An 18136-nucleotide genomic window follows, 5' to 3' on the forward strand; every position below is an offset into this window, starting at 1 on the left:
CTTAAAATCAATATTTGGTTTTAAACAAAAATAATAAATTTACATTGATATTTTCTCAGCTATTTGCACCATTTAACATTTCTCTCTGCCAGTGATCTCCCACACTGAGACTTTACTTTTACTTATTTTAATATCCAGTGCAAATGTGACATTTGTTTTATTTTACATTCCTGTTAGACAACATTTATACTGCTGCAATTAAAGTTTTAGATTTTGGAAACCATTATATGTTGGAGGAATCAATTGCACTGTTTTGTATTAAAACCAACAACTAGACAAAAGAGTTCGTACCATTGTTAAGGATACATGACCTGAGACTACTCGGGATGAGTGTGTTTTGCTCTTTGTCTGACATTGATTAGAATGTAAAGGGAAATATAACACTGTAGATGGAGGGTCTGCTGAGGACAGCTACACACACACTCAGACATCCTGAGGAGGCCAAAGTTGATGTGAGGAGCTCGGTGGAAGTCTGAGAGCGGAATGAACTGCTGAGGCAGGACCAGAGCTGGACTGAGGCCCCAGGGATGCACAACAAAACCTCAAGGTCCCTCCACTGACTCTGCAGCCCTGCAGCCACACCAATCTTCGCAATCAGGCTACAATGCAAGCAGCGACTGTTTTAGATTATACTCAGGAAATCCTCGGTGCTCTCTGCTCAAAACAATTTACCCTGACATGAGCCCAGAGCCCAGAGAGTGTGTGGGGGAGCAGGGGATGTGGGGTGGGGAGGGGTGGGGGGGCTGTCCTCACCAGATTCTTGTTCAGGGGCCAAACTAGCAGTTCTTATTCTTATTCTTATTCTTTTTCTTATTCTTATTTGTATTATATTATTATTATTATTGTTATTATTGTTGTTGTTGTTGTTGTTATAGGATGTTGTATAAAACTGTATTAATGTTGTTTATTTTGTTTGTTATTTTGTTTGGTTTTTGAGTCTGAAGAAATATCATCTCTCTGTAAACTTTTTTTTTTTTTTCATATGGGATGTTTGCTTATTTGTTTCATCAAAAACGCAGAGCTGATGGAGGGTGAGTAGAGGCTCTTTCCCATGGCCCGGAACCGACAGAACAAACTCTCAAAGAGAGCAAAGAAAACACGGCAACAAAAAGCCAATGATCCGCAACAGTCTGACGAAGAAAAGTGGGAAAATTCCCCTTTTCTCTCTCTCTCTCTCTCTCTCTCTCTCTCTCTCTCTCTCTCTCTCTTTCAGTCCAACATGTATGTTGGAATCAGGAGGATTTCAGAGCAGGGCAGCTCGGTGGACACAGCAGTCTCCTGACAGACACTCAGCAGCTGCTGTTGACTCACGTTTGTATAATTACATTTCTTTATATTAAAAACCAAAATGAGCCGCAGAGGATTAAATAACTGCTGCTCACTGGCTCATCATGATGTGATTCATGTCCCACCAACGTTACTTGTAATTTTTAAGACCATCCGCATTGAAATCATCAAGAATAAAATGTTAAAAGTGTGATATATTAATTATTAATTTGCTTTGAGTGTACAAGCTGGGAAACATTAATATCCGTATATTTTTCCTCTAAATGCACAAATAACACAGAGACGCAGCCACTATTCCTTTTGTTTTATTGGAAACTAATTATCATGACTCTAATGAAAACGTTACCTCTTAGTTTCCATCGCAGGAAGTTACTATAATTCTTTTATCTTAACAAAATATCATAAATTAAGCACATGGGCAGTCCGGTTAAGTGTCTCGTTGAGTTAAGAGTTTTCAAAAAGATCCTGTTTGTGTGTTTTCGTGAGCAGGAGACAAGGAAAGCTCCTGTCAGAGGGGATACACAGGCTAAGCGCATTAAGTAGTTTTGTTCTAACCAAATTTAACGACAGACAAGTCAGTCTATATTATAAGGTAGGCTACTATAGTGTTATTCCATACATGTTTTCAATCTGATACACTCATCAGTCCTCTCCGATTCCACCTCTGTAAAATAGAATAACCCGGCAGCTTCTTTAAGAGCCCAAATCCACAAGACTGGAGGTTAGAGGTCCCAACAAGGAGTCCTGCAGTTGGTGTGGGTGTCCGTGCATGCTGTGCACCGGCTGTGGTGCCCCCAGCCCGGACATGGGGTAGGCGGAGGCCCCGGGGTGGCTCATGGTGCCCTGGAGCAAAAGCGCAGAGTTCTGATCCGGGCTCTGAGGTGGAGAAAACTCGTCCTCCGAGCTGGACATAAGAGACTTTCCTCCATCCAGAGGAGACAGCTGGTTCTGTTTGTTACCGCCTGCGTTGTTGTTTTCACTGTTCTCTCTGGAAATGACAGCAAGGGGGGAAGAGTAAGGAAAATCCTCGCATTTTTAAAGATGAAATTACATCAGTGTTGCAGGCCTCAACGTAACAGTTTGAAAATGTAAAAAAAAAAAAAAAAAAAAAAACCTGCAGTAAAGGCATTTTATTTTTTGTTTTTGTACAACTTCAACAGAAATTTGTTGTAAAACATGTTAAAATCCCGCGTTGTTTTAATTTTAAATGTTTGTTAATTTACGTGATGGATTACCTGATAAATTCACACGCGCCGTGTTAAATTCGCTGTGATTCCACAGCAACCTAATTTATACCTTAAACACACACACATACACACACACATACTCTAAAAAAAACCTTTACAATGTGGCCATGATGTTTTTTAAAGATTATCCATAAACAAAGAAGACATTGTGTTATCCTAAAGTATATTTCTCCAATAGTTAACTCTGCAGAGTTTATCATTTGACAACAACACGCTTACGTTTACGCACCGCCGCTGTTATCAGGTCATGCCTCGTTTACTAACACAAACACATCCAAAATAATTATTACATTCAGAGTAGTTTTTAAAAGAACGTTTTTGTTCCAGAAATGCTGTTATTTATTTTTATTTCTAGAGTGTCTCAGTATGGTAGTGTGTGTGTGTGTGTGTGTGTGTGTGTGTGTGTGTGTGTGTGTGTGTGTGTGTGTGTGTGTGTGTGTGTGTGTGTGTGTGTGTGTGTGAGCTGCCGCGTCCTGGCGCCACTTTCTCTTGTTTTTATGGTTTTCAGCCACAGTTTATTCTTTGATAAAAATCTTAATTTGTCCTAAAAACACGTATGAAATGTAAAGAGCGACTGTAGGAGTGTTTTGGGAGAGATTACAGGGCAGCTCGGAGGCTGTGACAGCTGCACGTACCTCTCCTTGGCCTCTGCGGCTCTGTCCCTCTGCCGTCTGTTTTTGAACCAGTTGCTGACCTGCGTGGTGGTCAGTCCCGTGGCCTCGGCCAGCTCCCTCTTTTCCCGCGGGGACGGGTAGGGGTTGTGCGTGTACCACTCTCTCAGGACCCCCCTGGACTTCTCCTTAAAGCAGTAGCTGGTTTCCTCTCCGTCCCATATCGTGCGGGGCAGCGGGAATTTCCTTCGCACCCGGTACTTCCCCACAGCGCCGAGCGGCCGGCCGCGCAGCTTCTCCGCCTCCACATAGTGCGCCTTCAGCCACAGTTGCTGCAGCTTCGGGTGGTTGTGCGGGGAGAACTGGTGGCTCTCCAGGATCTTGTAAAGTTCTCTGAAGTTCCCGCGGTGGAAGGCGACCACCGCCTTGGCTTTGAGGACGCTCTCGTTCTTGTGGAGGTGATCGCAGGCGGGGAGAGACCACAGGAAGCGGCCGAGCCTCTCCAGGTTCCCTCCCTGCTGCAGCACCTCGCAGACGCACGCCACTTGCTCCTGTGTAAAGCCGAAGGAAGGTAGTATAGACATGATGTCCAAGCTCTCTCCTCCGCCCGAAATGTTGGTATCCAAAGCGATGGCTGTCGTCTGCCTGCTTGTTTTACGGTCGTTCTGAAGGGTCCTCGTAAAGCAATCCAGTGCGATCACAGGCCTGCAGCCGATCCACTCCGATCCAGCCCCTGATGCGCACAGCAGATTGGGATGTTGATTGTTGGGACAATTTGTTCCTGTTGGAGATATGTCAGGCTTAAAGGGAGCCTGTGCGTTTCGGTGATTGGCTCTCCTTCTGCCCTGCACCCTGTACAGCAGAGCAGGACTGAGTTTGCAGCTCCGTTTCCTCCCCAGAGGCAGTGCGTCAGGGGCTGAAATAGGAGCGCTCCCACCTCCCGCCCCCACAGTCCCTCTCCCGCCGCAGCAGAGGGAGCAGAGCAGCACCTTAACACTAATCAATTATTACAGACCTCTTAAAAAGCCGTATTAACATGTTGAGAATATACATCTTCTTTAAACGGTGTGTGGATAGACTTCCCACCGGGGACAAACTACAGCGTGTTATCACAGTCAGAGGGAGAGAAACTCACAAAAACACACAACTCTATTTGTGAGAAGAACGTTTATTCACGCGAATAACAAACACCTGCATGACAACAGCAGGAGCAAAAAAAAAAAAAAAGTGAATGCGATGCGAAATATTTAAAGATAGAAAAATCTTGGTTTTTTTCACCAGTTCTTGGTTTTCCTTTTCGTTTTTAATTGACCTCCATTGTGGTGGACGCCCACTTCCATAATGACATGCAGATTGTGCGTTTTGTAGCAGCCCAACTTTCTACACTCTATTAATTATCAAAGCCGTTTATTTTTACGAGGTGATATAATTTAATAAGTTCCTATGATAGCTGGCATTACGTGCCATTATGCACTTCTTTTATTTGAGGAACGTATACTACCTGCCAAACGTGTTAGGGGCCATATAGACCACCGGTAGGAAACCAGCCACTTAGCAGTGTGTGTGTGTGTGTGTGTGTGTGTGTGTGTGTGTGTGTGTGTGTGTGTGTGTGTGTGTGTGTCCAAACAATGTGGCAACGCGACTCCTGCCAACCATCCTGTGCGTAAATTCGGTAGCACGTAGTGACGGGGTGTCAGATGTAGATAGACTACGTGTATATAAATATGGTCTTGGTATTAATCAGTAAGTCTGTTGAATTCGTTAATTCATATGCATAATAATAACATATTCAATATCCCCCATCAATTTGTCGTTTTATGCGCATTTCTTCGCATCATCACGTGTTCTCTGAAGAGGTCCTTCCAGTCTATACCCAGCCTGCATTTATATTTCAAGGATTAGACGGGCACCGCACTGGCTCCAGTGTTTTCTGTGGGGTGAAACACTAAACCAATCCATTAGTAAATGAGTTCTCTGTGACACTGCTTCTTGGTGGTGCAGTTGTTGGTTTGAGTTATATAGATCACATTTCTTTATCTGCACCAGAGTCTGAAACGAAACTCTCCTCCAATATGTTACAGAGCGCAAGATTCGGATTAGAAAACCATGCTTAACCTATAACACATTCGTAGTGTTCTGATAGAGGATGCTACTCCAGCAAATACATTTTATTATCCAGATAAAATGATTTGAACTGACGTTTTTGTGAAGCCAGACGACTGAGACACACAGAAAGTCTGAAGAGCTTCACTGTGGACTTTACCATTTTTGTTGTCTAATTTTTATGAATCAATATACCCCCGCTTACTACAAACTTTGACAAATGGTCCCGGCCTTTAGTGAAACAATATACATAAATAAAAGCTGAGTTTCAAATAAATTACGATAATAAGCCGAATTGAAAACATCGCATTCTTTTCCGAGTTTGGCTGTGATCATTTTGTAGAAACATAAAAAAATAAAATAAAAATACAGCCATTTAATGCGAGATTGTACGTCCGTATTTATACTCGTCTGGAGTTCATGTCCTCCTGTATGAGCAAATAGCCTACCTAAAAAGAAGCTTTAGATAATATATTATGTGCCGAAACAACACACATCTAAACATTATTACATTAATTAATTGTTGATATTTCAAGTGCCAGCAGCCTGCAGATCAGCAGTCCTGTCACTTCAGGGTGATAATTAAAAATGTGAATATCTTTATTCGCGGGTTGGTGGAATTCATCAGGACGAGTGTTCTGAAAGATGTGCCTTGGAGGACTGGAACCGTGTAAAATGCTGGTGGACACACGGACTGGGGTCTCCGGCTGTGTAAAACCTCAGCGCTTCAGTAAATGAGCTGTCTGATGAGCGGCTCTCGGGTTTCTCTAATATCTCTAGCACATTGCGCCGCGCCTCCTCCTTTAACCCGAGCAGCCCGGGGGGGCAGATTATTTCAAGATGTGGACTCTTCGCCTCCTCCTCCGCCAACAACTAATGCAATACTTAGGTAGACTATCAGTCCTTACTAGTTCTTCCAGAGGACTGTCTTTTTATTTCTTCTTGCAGGCTTTTTTTTTTTTTTTAATTCTCAGACGGAGTTTCGCGTCTTAAACCTTCAAAACAGCCTCGCGTTGTTTCTGATCTCACAGCTAATAAAATAAAAATCCTGAAAGCTTCAGCCACCACTTTTCTGCTAGATTTAGAATTAATCAGGAGATTTTCACCCAGAAAAACAAACGTTGGGGTATTTTTCGTTCCGCTGGTTCCATGTGAGGCCTTTTACGAGCGACGGGTTTTTTTGGACGTTTTGCTGCACAGGTCGCTTCTGCTCGTGATTAATTTGATCTGAAATCAAACATGTTAATTAACGTATAGACATTAGCCAGGTTGGTGGAACCACAAATATGCATACGTGAGTGAAAAACATGTACTAGACATTCAGTTAAGAGCTCAACTGAAAACACCAGAAAACACTCCATAAAAATGTCATTATCAAAAAAAAACAAAAAAAACAACCTACTGTGCTTCCTATTGTAGGCTTTATTTTCTTGAAAATATGGAGGAAAATTGAAACGGCCACTGGCGCAGAGAACAGATGGTTTTCAGTCTTTCTAAATCCAAAGTGCTATTTCAGCTGTATGGACAAGAACAAAGCCGATACTGTTTAAATTAAGTGAAAAATGTCACATTTAGTCTCCGGGGGGTTTGTTATGAGGCTTTTTTGTTTTGTTTACATAGCCTATACATTCTCACTATACACTAAAACTACTTTATTAATTATGTGTTTATTGAAAACAACAAATGGTCCTTTTTTTTTAAGTATATCAGTCACAACACATCCTCATATGGTGAGATTTTCATTGTTTATTTTAATCAGATTACCTCAATGGGCTTCCCGCAGATTGCGCTACATGCTAATAAATCTAATTAATCGTTTAGTTAGGCTTAGAGTTTCTGGTTGATTGTAGAAATTCTAAATGTGTCTTTAATTACGCGTTAAAGAGGGTGAGTGTGTGAGGTGAGTGGCAGTGAAAAAAGGCAGCTCTTTCTCTCAAAACAAAACACAACTGTTGACATGAGTGAGTTAAATGAAATTGGAGCTGCAATTATCAGCTTAACAGAGTTTCCTGTCATGTTGGAAAATTAGACCTGGTACAAGTGCTCCCCCCCCCCCATCAAAATCATTAGGCATTTCCTCTGAGGACCACATTCAAAAATATGCCATTACAGCTCGAGCTTTTACAGTGCAAAAGTACAACACATGCGCCAAAGATGAACACATTTATTGCTTTGTTTTATTTTTACCGGAACTCTTTCTGTTTCTTTATTATTCTTTTTGTTGGTTGTGGGCTTTGAGTAAATAAGCAAACACAAACAAACCAAGGAAGGACTTGAGCGTGATGTGGAGGAGACCATGTGAGCCTTCTGGCAGGGAGGGGGCGCCACCACAATACTATCGCACAAGGCAAGAAGCAACTGCTACAGAGCAGAACATCACTTCTTTGTGTTGTTGTCATGCAGTTGTGCAGCAGGTGCGTGTGTGTGCGTGCTTGTGCCTTTGCCCGTGTGTGTGTTCTGAATCATCTTGCCTGTGCCACACTGGGTGATGCAGCAGACATGTGCACATACCTCCAGCTCTGCCAAGAATCCACTAGGAGGTAAAACTCCACCCAGACTTTCATTTCCCCCTCTATAGTTCATTTAAACACTAGCAGCTATTTTTCAGTGGCCAGCTGAGAGCCAGCAGAGTGCTTGTGCCAGGGGCCGAGCCCAGCCAGTAGCGGTGGGTCTGTATAAGCAGGCTGGTACCCACTGACCCCTGGCCTCTCATTAGTGAGACGTGGAGCAGTGGAGTACCGTGCTCTCCAGGTCATGTTACATATGGCTTGCAGTCTGCTGTGCCGCATTAAATGTCAGCTTTGAAACCCTCTGAAAGATCAGAGGTCAGTGTTTTTAATAAGGCCAAGAGTTCTGGGGGTGTTCCCTCTACCCCCCCTCCCTTTTTTTTTTACAGCACAACTAAGTATGTTTTATGCCGGATGTTTGAAATTGTGGGAAAAATGGGAGCTCTTGCTTTTAAACATAGCCAATAAGAAGCAGTTATTGATGTATTTTTCCCCCAAATCATACTGTTTAAATCTTTGTGGAAATGCATGTTTTTGTGTCTTTTCTGTCCATTTCACAAGCACAATACACAAAGGTGGAATTTCGAGTTTTCTGTGCTCCTCCCTCTCGCCTTCCCCTGGGACCCACAGACCATGGGCTCTTGCTCCAAATGGGATATTGTTCTGGGCTCCAACAAAGCTGTTTTCACCCTCTTCAATATTACAGGAGGAGTTACCTGATACCTAACAATCAGCTAATCCACTGCCCATGGCGACGAGGTCACCTGTGCGCAGGTAACTTTATCCCCGTTGCCTGCCTCTCCCTCCCTTTCCCGTTAGTCTTTGCCATTTTTCTTCTCTGCCTCTCTGTGCCTCAACAGTGAGCACAGACAAACAGCCTCTGTTTATTTAGGTCATCAGTTGGATCATATATAACTCCTGAAGCCAGGCTCTGCAGAGGGGGCAACTCCTGTAATCCACTGCAGACATACTGTGAATAAAATAAAATCCCCCGGCTGTTCATCCATTTGTCAAACTTTGCCTGTGTCTTATATACTTGTGCTGTTTTGATCAGATTCCCACTGAGGGAACACGGGCCGAGAGGAAATTCATGAATTCACGGAGAATCCCCTCAAGCCGTGAGAAGAGTTGAGGCTCTTTTCTGGATAGAAGCAGAATCTGTGAGTGACAGCGCCTCAGATTCATTCTTCCACATGTTGAAGTCTGTGTGTGTGTGTGTGTGTGTGTGTGTGTGTGCGCGCGCGCATGCAATTTGGCCTCTACTCAGGGAAAAGGCCATTGGTTTGGAGCGAACTGTGGGGAGCTGGAGACCCCCCACCCAAAAGGAGCTTTACCTCTGGAAATCTCATTGCTGTTTATTTGAATTACAGGGCCTGAGATGAGAAAAGGAGGCCTAATGAACTCCAGGCTGCCAGGCATGTGCAAACGATCACTGCAGGTTCGCAGAGAGCTGCACCGGGATTGCTGGATTACACCATGCCAGCACCCCCCATCCTCCCAGTTTTGACTACCTTGGCTCTTAAAAGATGACACGATGGGGGGACACGTGATAATTGTGTCACTGAAATCTTGAAAACAGATCAGTCCATCACATCTGTAATAATGAAGCTAAATTTGCCATAAAGAACTAGAAATGTATGTTTTATGTTTTTATAAATATAAACTTTTATTGCAGTATGGAGATTTAGAAAAATACATTCACATAATTTTAGATAACAAACAAATAATTCAAACTAAGATTTAAAAAAACAAAACAACAACAAAAACAAAAAAGACCATTACTTTATTTGCCCACAACTCATTTTTGGTTTCTGACATTAAAGCACTGAGGATACTTTCACTGAAATGCCCACTAAAATTGATCGTGTCATGAATCCTGACTTGAAAAACTTGACTGGTGCAGGAGTGTGATGTCTCGCGTTGCACCAATAAATGTGTATCCGTTGTGACCGTTGGCCGTGAGGTTGAAATGATCTGTCATTATCATGTATGACGGCGAGAGCTCATGCTGCTGTTGTGAAACACTCAGGACACGCTTGACAAATGAGCTCCACACTCTCTTGTCTTTCCCCTCAACTGACACCCAACAAGTGTGCCTCTGATGGCGGTAGTGGTAAATTTCACAAGCTGCTACGTTGCTGCCTGCACACCAAAACAAGAGCTACAACTTTCTGTGTTATCCACAAAACAAAGGCAAAAGGCACTAGTGACCAAAACATTACAATGCCATGCAGAGAGAAATGATCGCCATTCCCTTCCATGTGACTGGTGGAAACATATAAAAATGATTTGTCCTCTTAGTTCTGACATGTCTGCATCTGAATCTTTAGAAAAATATCACTGCTGATCACAGACTTGGAGAGAGACACATCAAAATAAAACATGATATAGTACAGCATTGTCACATCTAGTTAACATACTATGAGTTGCCGCCTTATAAACAACATATGATGAACATGTGCGACCTTTCCGTCGTCACTCTCGTGTGGGTCTCATGGCTTGATGATGAGACTTGAAACAGGAGTCATTGCTGAGATAGTGTGCGTTCACTGAGGTATGTCACACATGACAAACACCTCCAACGTAAAGGTTGTTTGAAACGTGTCCATTGTAACGTCGTTGTGGTAGTGCAAATGCCCGAAAACAGGCCAATGCCGTCGTGGATTTTAAGTAGCAGAAAGGCACATTCGACTTCAACTCTTCTCCTTTACAATTCCCACTAATCCATTTGGTATAATATAAAGCACAGAAGCAGGGACTTGAGAGGCATTTAAGAGATTTTAAAGTGCTTTCTGAAGGACACTTTTTTTCCCTTAAATCAGCAGCTTTCTGTGTTTAATGACCTATTCTCTGTTTGTGTGTGCAGTCCTTCGGTAAAGCTGTTGCTCCTTAGCCGACCACTTCCATGGAGGCTCGCTCTCTCTCTTTCTCCCTCTCTCCCCCCACTGAATGACCTTTTTGGTTTGACCCAGATGACGCATTTAGTTTTGGAGGAACATCCTTGTCACATGACTGGAGGCATTCCAGCACCTGCTTCTGCAGATCAAATCCACTCAACAGGAAGTAGCAGGTGTTGTCTATAAAAATGCACATTTATACATGGCCCGTACACACAGAGAAACTTCTTCTGTTTGCACAAAACAGTCAAAGTGTTTCGCCTGACAAACGGGGCTTTCAAAATGTGTCACAGGCTTTTTGAAGAACTTTGTAAGATAAACTGATACAGCCCACCCACGAGGCTGCCCTCCCACTCGAGTGCATCGTAAAACTCAATGAACACAAATAATTTAACATATAAAGGAAATTAATGTTTTAACAAAAACACACGCACACAAAAGTAAAATGTTCTGACTGTTCGGGCAAACACGAGTGCTTCTGCGAGTGGGGATGTTGGAGGTTAAAGGTCAGCCATGTCCTCATCCATCTGCACTGTCTGTAATTTCGCTAGCTCCTTCCCTTCCGCCGCCTCCATCTCCCCGCACATCGCCCGCACCATTTCATTCATGCCTGCCGAGCCCGAACCGTCCACCTTGTTCTCTGAAAGGTTCATGTAGTTGCTGTTCATGCCGGGGCCCAGCAAGTGCGAGGGCGGGGCCCCTCTGACCTCGTGGCCCCCAAGGTACTCTGCAGGCTGGAGGTGGTGGTTGCTAGCGTCAGTTTGAGCCATCAGCGGCGTGCTGACAGTGAGGGTGGTGTAGACCTCCGGCTCGGGGCTGGATGAGGCGATGGTGGTGACATCAGTGGTGGAGGCAGGGCCTTGGCTAGAGGAGATCTCCTCTGAGCTGGGGGTGGTGTAGCTGATCTGACCGCTGGGGTCCAGGTGGAGCCCGTGGTGGTACGAGGAGTAAATGCCTCCCTCCAGAGGCTCCTTCTTGATGGAGGGCTGGCTGGTGGCGCTCATGCTGTAGAGCACGGTGCTGTGGTGCAGAGATGTCATGGTGAGTTTGTCCTGCTGCTGCTGGAATGAGTCGTCACTGGAGGCGCTCACTGCTACATTGTTCAGAGCCATGGTACCTGCGGCGATACGATAATAGATCAATACATACAGCATGTCCCCCTCCACTTTGCCTACAGTAGATTCCATTCCCACTTCAGTGTTTCACTTCTATCTAGCGGGCCTCAGCCCCAGAATCGCTGTTTTGTGTCTCCCACACTTTGTGCTCCTTAAGCCCAACCTCACAGTGCCCCTGAGAACAAACGCATCAGCCTGCCAGGACTCAACAGCAAGCTGCAATTTTCTGACCCCCCCCTCTTTAATATTCATCCTGGTGTAGATTCTCTGCTTTATGTCAAAGTAAGTGGTGTATGGACTCATTCCTTGCTAGTGCAGTTCATGGACTCTGATTGAAACACACTTCCCTTCCCCGCACCGGCGATCAAGAGTGTAATGATGATGAGTGATGGTGACTTCAGAACTTGTTTTTATTCATCTCTGGGGTTTTAAAAAGACCACCATCTGTGTGCATGTGCCCGGTTGCATGCAAGTGTGTCCCTTTCCTTTTTCTATTTCTTCTGCTCTGTGTTATGTGTAGCAGCCCCTTGGGCAAGAGCCTAAACACAGACAAGCCAATAAAGCAGCTAAGATATATTGGGCAGGCATGGTTGAGACCTGTTGACAAACCACCAGGGACATGGAGCAATGCTCTACAACATTTAAGGAGGGCAAAGGGTAACACTGACCTGTTATCAAGTGCAGAGTTACCAAACAATGACGACTTCAGCTGAATACACAACCTCAGGAGATTAAAGTCAGATCAGACTCTTTTCACATGGAATGAATTCTATTTGAGTAATTTGATGGTTTTGGAGTCTGCAGTGCATTTTAAAAACAAAATATGAATATGTACTGGAATATTTCAGTGAAAGCTTCAACTTGTGTAAGTATGACAATACCTGCATCACCACGATCCCCTTCAATCAGACGAGAGAGGTATTGATCAAAATATAAAAATGAACATTGGCAAACACTAAAACCAGCCCCTGAACCAACCTTGTGTAATTGTTGAGGAAGAGGAGGCAGAAGAGAGCTGTAGAGGAGGAAGACCTACATCGCTGTTGAGTAATGAGCTGCCATCGCTGTCTGAGACTCCGCTCGGTACCTGGACCAGGCTGTAGCCCCCCAGTTGCAGAGTGCTTGTCGGCGAGCTGAACGTCAGCACAGAGGAGCCTCCGTTCTGGGCCGCCATGGTGTGAGCCTCCTCCATCTTCACCTCTGCCCCATTCACACAGCCGGAGTAGGAGGCGTACTGCAACGTGGACTCCTCAGCGCTGCCCAGTCCTTTTTCCTGCCCTGCCTGCATCTGCATGTCCACCCCGGTGCCGCCCAGCAGCACCCCTCCAGACGACCGCAGGGGGTTGAAGGCCAGCGGCTGGATGCCCAGATTCAACCCATTGAAGAGGATGTTTCCAGGCGAGTGGAGGTAAGATGATCCACCGTTGTGAAACACAGTGGATGTGTTACTGCTCATTAGATTTCCATTGTAGAGGCCACCACTGTTGGAGCCAGGGGGCATCTTGATGTCCCCTATCTGTTGGATGACCACCCCACTGTCCAGGGGCCCCGTTTGAATGGGGAGGGTCCCATGGCTGATAACCCCATCTGAGGAATTAGAGAGAGGGCGAGGAGACAACTCCTCTTGTCCTTTACTCGACTCATCCTCTGTGCTGTGATTGCCATCAGATTCACTGTAAATCAGAAAAATGGCAAATGTATCACAAAGCAAAAAAAAAAAAAAAAAAAAATGTTGATGTTATAAACTTTAAGCCAAACTGGAATCAGTACATTCCCTCTGCAAAGACATTATTTCTCCAGTTTATTTATGCCTTTGAAAAATAATCCCACATGTCTAAACATCATTACAATTAGTAAGTATAAACTTGTGCAGTGACATTAACTCTGGGTCTATCCACATGTTGCCTATAACCCAAGGCAGACAGTCACATTTGTTGCTGTTACTGCCTGGCTTTGAAGAGCAGCCTGTGTTTGTGAATGTGGAGCCCTCTTACCTCATGGAGAGCTGCTCTGACAACGGCCAAGCAACAACCATGCAACCATTTGGCGCAATAAATTGAGGCGTGACAAAATGCCAGCACCAGTGGTGTGACACAACAAAGGGCTCAGTCTATTTAGTTTTCTGCTTAATGTTCAATTTAAACCTTATCCTTCAGTGGTGGAATCAAAATGTATCGAAATCAATGTGGATGCAGCAGATATAGGCTGGAGTGTTTTATGTTTTATAAACTTTAGTTTAAAGACTGATCAGAACAGCTGCATGCCCCCCCCCCCCCCCCCCCAGACACACACACGCACCCACACAACACTCCACTTGGAAGAAAATACGAAGACACTATTATTTTTTTCTTCTTCATGTAATCCGCTGGCTACAGCATATTAAGCATTGTTCAACATCTATTAAATGTATGATCCCAAATATGAGGTTGAAGTGTGTGCGCATGCCTGACTGCGGGTGAATTAGAGAGAGAGAGAGAGAGAGAGAGAGAGAGAGAGAGAGAGGGGGGGGGGGTCACCTCCACCAGGTGTGCGTCGTCTTTGTTCACACAGAGCGAAACATGAAAGGATAGTCAACACTTTGTGTTTGTGTGGAGGATTATGAAGTGAAGCGCAAGAGCTGCTGGAAGCACCCAGTTCCTTTTTGCTCCGAGAGAGAGAGCGAGCGAAAGAGTGATCGTCAAAATGATTTATGTGCTGGGCATGGGGGGGGGGGGCACGCACGTGTATACGCGCACACACACATTCACACTGCCAATAAATAGGAATAAATTAAAGAAACTGAAGGTGACTTATTGGATCATTTCATCACTTTTATCAGTGGTAAAGTTATTCTGCTGCTTGTGTATTTCGAGCCTCACGGCAGCAACACACTTGAAACCGGATCTGAAAGGCAACAGCTTCATATTTCAAAACATTAAAAGCGTGCTTCAAACCTTTTACGCAGTTCTTTTTTTGGTATTAATTATCTAAAGTTAACATTCACAATGTCAAGTCTCAGACTTGAGCGCGACGGGGATTATAAATTACTCAGAGTGTTTTAGTCATTGAATTGAGTTTGAATTGTTCTATAATATTATTAACAATAAAAAAACACTGTCCTCATATTTTAAACTTAAAAAAAGCTTGACTGCATGTTGCGATTTTATTAAGCTTTTACGCAGACATTTTAATTTAACATTACTTTAACAAAGCACATTTAAGTTCAAAGTTACTTGGTGTTCATTGTGTCGTCTCACCTTTTTGACTGGGCTTCAGACGGATTTCTGTCTCTCTGCCTCCTGTTTTTGAACCAGTTGCTGACCTGGGTCAAGGAGAGTCCTGTTATCTTGGCGAGGTTTCTCTTCTCGGCTGGAGATGGGTACCTATTCTGATTATACAGATCCTTCAGCGCGTTTCGCGACCTCTCCTTGAAACAATAAACAGTCTCCTCGCCGTCCCAGATAGTCCTGGGAAGAGGATACTTTCTCCGGATCCGGTACTTGTCCACGGCGCCCAGGGGTCTACCTCGCGCTTTCTCCGCCTCGGTGTACCGGGCCTTGTACCACAGGTCCTGCAGGAAGGTGTGGTTGGACGGACTAAAGCTGTGGTTCTCCAGAATACTGTACAGCTCCTGGTACCGCGCCTGGTGGAAGGCGACGAGCGCCTGGGCTTTCAGGATGCTCTCGTTGCCGCGGAGCAGGTCGCTCTGTGGCAGGGACCACAGGAACCTGGCCAGCCGGTCCACATTGCCTCCCTGCTGTAGAGCCTCGCAGACACACGCCACTTGCTCCGGGGAGAAAGCCAGGGAGGAAGCGGCGCTCACCAGCAGCTCCGTGCGCACTGCGTCGGCGCTTGGAGTCGCGCGCTCCATGGACAACTCCGCCGCGTCCAGCGCCACAAGCTTGATGCACTCCCGCGTATCCACCTCCTTCACATTTTCCCTCTTGATGTCATTCGCTGTTGTCACTTCTCCGGCAGAAGAAGAAGACATTTTTTTTGTTTGAGCCTTCCCTGGTAAAGTCACTCCTCCCAGCTCGATCAGGTTACCTCCTCGCCATGCAAGTGCGATCGGATATCTGACAGCAGCTGTAAGTAGATATCTCTCTCCCCCTTTTCCTTCCAACGTGACTTTTACTCTGCTGGGACTGGAGCTGGAGGGAGACACTCTGGGGTCTATCTACAGGAGAGCCACGCTATTGGCCGCCGAGGGCCCCATCAGGGAGGAGCGAGCGCGATCCAGACGCCAATGTTTGGTTTCCAGCTGCCAGTCATTTCACTTCAGCAGGCCCATAGTTTATTCCCGCAGCTCACCTGTGCAAGGTGAGCGCTGTTAGGATCGTGGGAACGGGATCTTCTTGTTGTCTGTATTGTCACAAGCTCCTTTGACTGAAGTCATAACGACATTTTTACTCTCATTTCAAGATTAGAAATCTTAACGGAAAAAAAACAATCTTGAATCATTGCCTCCGTGATAAATGAGCTTTAAAGTACCGAACAAAACATTAAGCAAACGGCTCAAACTCCATTTGTGGGATTCATTGTTCCACTTAATGACCCTTTAAATGCAGAAGCGTATTTGTGGAGAGTACAGACTCAGTTTAAACTGTCAGTGTCATTCACATCGCTTAAAAACTTTATTTTATGTGGGACAATGTTCGAATATTAGTCCTTAATACGTGACAACGATTAGAATATTTGTCTCAAAGTCCTGGTGCAGTCACAACAAACAAAAACAATAAGGTCGAATTGAAGTTCCAACTGATAGTGACCTGTAGTTCAACTGCTAAATGACACAGTCTCCCGAAAGAACATGTTTAAGGTCTTATGATGTTTCAGTGCTAATTAAATTATATTCACAATTATATTCTCACTGACGTCATTTATTTACTGGAGATTATACATAAATATTTTTATTTGATCGAATAATTCAAGTCAAAAGGAAAAACAGAATCATAACTCAGAATATACCAGTGTGGACATATGTAATTACACGGTAGGTTTAAAAAGAAACTATTTGATAAATACTTCTCTATTTTAAATTCTCCTTATAATACGTTATAATGTAATAAAACTAAATAAATTCAGACATAAATATAAAAGTATATGAGATGAATTATCTTCTCCAAACAGATGCGCATTTATCCAGCGACGTGATGACGTCAGCAGCCGCGGGGAACGTCAGGATTGATTTTTGCTATAATTGGGTTTTTGATTGTGGAATATATGTGACTGCAGCGGGAGCCTATAATCAGAAACAGCTATTTGACGCACTCCGTCTTTGTATGAAACATGACTCAGTTTTTAACCTCAACCTCCCCGCGGACACCTGGCTCGCGCTACACCAGTCTGACCAGCTCGGAACCTTTGTTCGGGTACATTTCCTAGTCGGAGCGCATTCTGTGCGACGCAAGCGTTTAAGCGTGTTAGCGGACCGCAGATAGCAGAGCCGCCGGTAATTGATATTTTCCTCTTGAAGTTTGAAACTTTGCCTGGAAAGGACATCAAAAATGGACGACCAGGGATGTCCGAGATGTAAAACCACCAAATACAGGAACCCGTCCCTGAAGCTGATGGTGAACGTGTGCGGACACACACTGTGAGTATTTACATCAGACTGCAGACAGAAGCTTGTGCAACCACAACACAGACACGTTTTCGCATGAAACCCATAAAAGTCCACCAAACATGATTTAAAAAAATCACAGCAGAGAGCAGCTAGTGCAACCAAAACATACACAACAGACTCGTTTTCACCGGAAAACCCATAAAACTCCAGCAAACATGGTCATGAACACAGAAAAGAGAAACGAATTAAACCAAAACATCCAAAACCCAAGCACATTTTCACATGAGCACCCAATAAAACTGAAGTCAACATGATTATAAACGCACCAAAGAGAAAGTAGTTCAACCTAAACATACACAACCTCAAAACCGAAAAACTCAATCCAACACAACTACAAAACACAGCAACGTTTTCAACTCAAACCTAAAAAAAACATTAAACATGATCATGCACGCAGCAGAGATAAGCAAATTTAACAAAAACATCCAAAACACAGTTTTTCGTTTCAAACGCGACAAAACGCCATCAAACACCCAAGACATCCTTTACAGTTTACTTTACTTTTGGTGGACCTGTATTTATCTTAAATTAAGTTTGTATTGCATTTATAACCTTTAAAACTTGCCAAGTATAACTATTAATGGGTGTCCTAACAGATTTTCTGTATTTACTTGAAAAAAGGTCATAAACACAGAAGAGTGCATAAAACGTTTTTATGAATGCCACATATAAATGGAGAACCTAAACAAGGACTCATATAGAGAAGAGACGGACTAAAAAGTGATAACAATTTATACGACTGTACATGAAGGAGTTTCTCTATT

At 44.0% G+C, this 18136-nt stretch overlaps 3 protein-coding genes across 5 annotated transcripts in view; 1 reads left to right on the forward strand and 2 right to left on the reverse strand.

The window, feature by feature from the left end:
* Positions 1-1576: 1576 nt before the first annotated feature.
* Positions 1577-4002, reverse strand: six1a (SIX homeobox 1a). The gene is made up of 2 exons (XM_080512993.1): positions 3170-4002; positions 1577-2275 (listed from the first exon to the last, which is right to left on the reverse strand). Exons 1-2 carry the CDS (start codon positions 3727-3729, stop codon positions 1981-1983), a joined length of 855 nt encoding a protein of 284 aa, XP_080369119.1. The 5' UTR covers positions 3730-4002; the 3' UTR covers positions 1577-1980.
* A 5172-nt stretch (positions 4003-9174) lies between these two features.
* Positions 9175-15873, reverse strand: six4a (SIX homeobox 4a). 3 transcript variants are annotated; one of them, XM_080512995.1, is made up of 3 exons: positions 15004-15873; positions 12746-13440; positions 9175-11769 (listed from the first exon to the last, which is right to left on the reverse strand). In XM_080512995.1, the coding sequence occupies exons 1-3, from the start codon at positions 15735-15737 to the stop codon at positions 11153-11155; spliced, it is 2046 nt and encodes a 681-aa protein (XP_080369121.1). In that variant the 5' UTR covers positions 15738-15873; the 3' UTR covers positions 9175-11152. The 3 variants fall into 3 exon arrangements, with proteins under 3 accessions (XP_080369121.1, XP_080369122.1, XP_080369123.1); XM_080512996.1 differs by having other exon boundaries at positions 11541-11672; XM_080512997.1 differs by having other exon boundaries at positions 11683-11769; positions 12804-13440.
* A 1334-nt stretch (positions 15874-17207) lies between these two features.
* mnat1 (MNAT1 component of CDK activating kinase) overlaps positions 17208-18136 on the forward strand; it is a 48230-nt gene continuing 47301 nt past the window's right edge. The window contains exon 1 of the mRNA XM_080512380.1: positions 17208-17342. Within this exon, the coding sequence (XP_080368506.1) occupies positions 17254-17342 (89 nt within the window). The 5' untranslated portion in view covers positions 17208-17253. The remainder of the gene's footprint in view (positions 17343-18136) is intronic.

The sequence above is a fragment of the Blennius ocellaris genome (assembly GCF_963422515.1).
Source record: "Blennius ocellaris genome assembly, chromosome: 17".
In the NCBI taxonomy this organism is placed as follows: Eukaryota; Metazoa; Chordata; class Actinopteri; order Blenniiformes; family Blenniidae; genus Blennius; species Blennius ocellaris.

Excerpts from the sequence above, each read along its gene's own strand:
- six1a (XM_080512993.1), bottom strand. The coding sequence starts at position 3,729 with ATGTCTATACTACCTTCCTTCGGCTTTACACAGGAGCAAGTGGCGTGC. Across the intron at positions 2,276-3,169 it reads GCCGCAGAGGCCAAGGAGAG|AGAGAACAGTGAAAACAACA; the intron begins GTACGTGCAGCT and ends TGTCATTTCCAG.
- six4a (XM_080512995.1), bottom strand. The coding sequence starts at position 15,737 with ATGTCTTCTTCTTCTGCCGGAGAAGTGACAACAGCGAATGACATCAAG. Across the intron at positions 13,441-15,003 it reads TCTGAAGCCCAGTCAAAAAG|TGAATCTGATGGCAATCACA; the intron begins GTGAGACGACAC and ends TCTGATTTACAG. Across the intron at positions 11,770-12,745 it reads TTCCTCAACAATTACACAAG|GTACCATGGCTCTGAACAAT; the intron begins GTTGGTTCAGGG and ends GTATCGCCGCAG.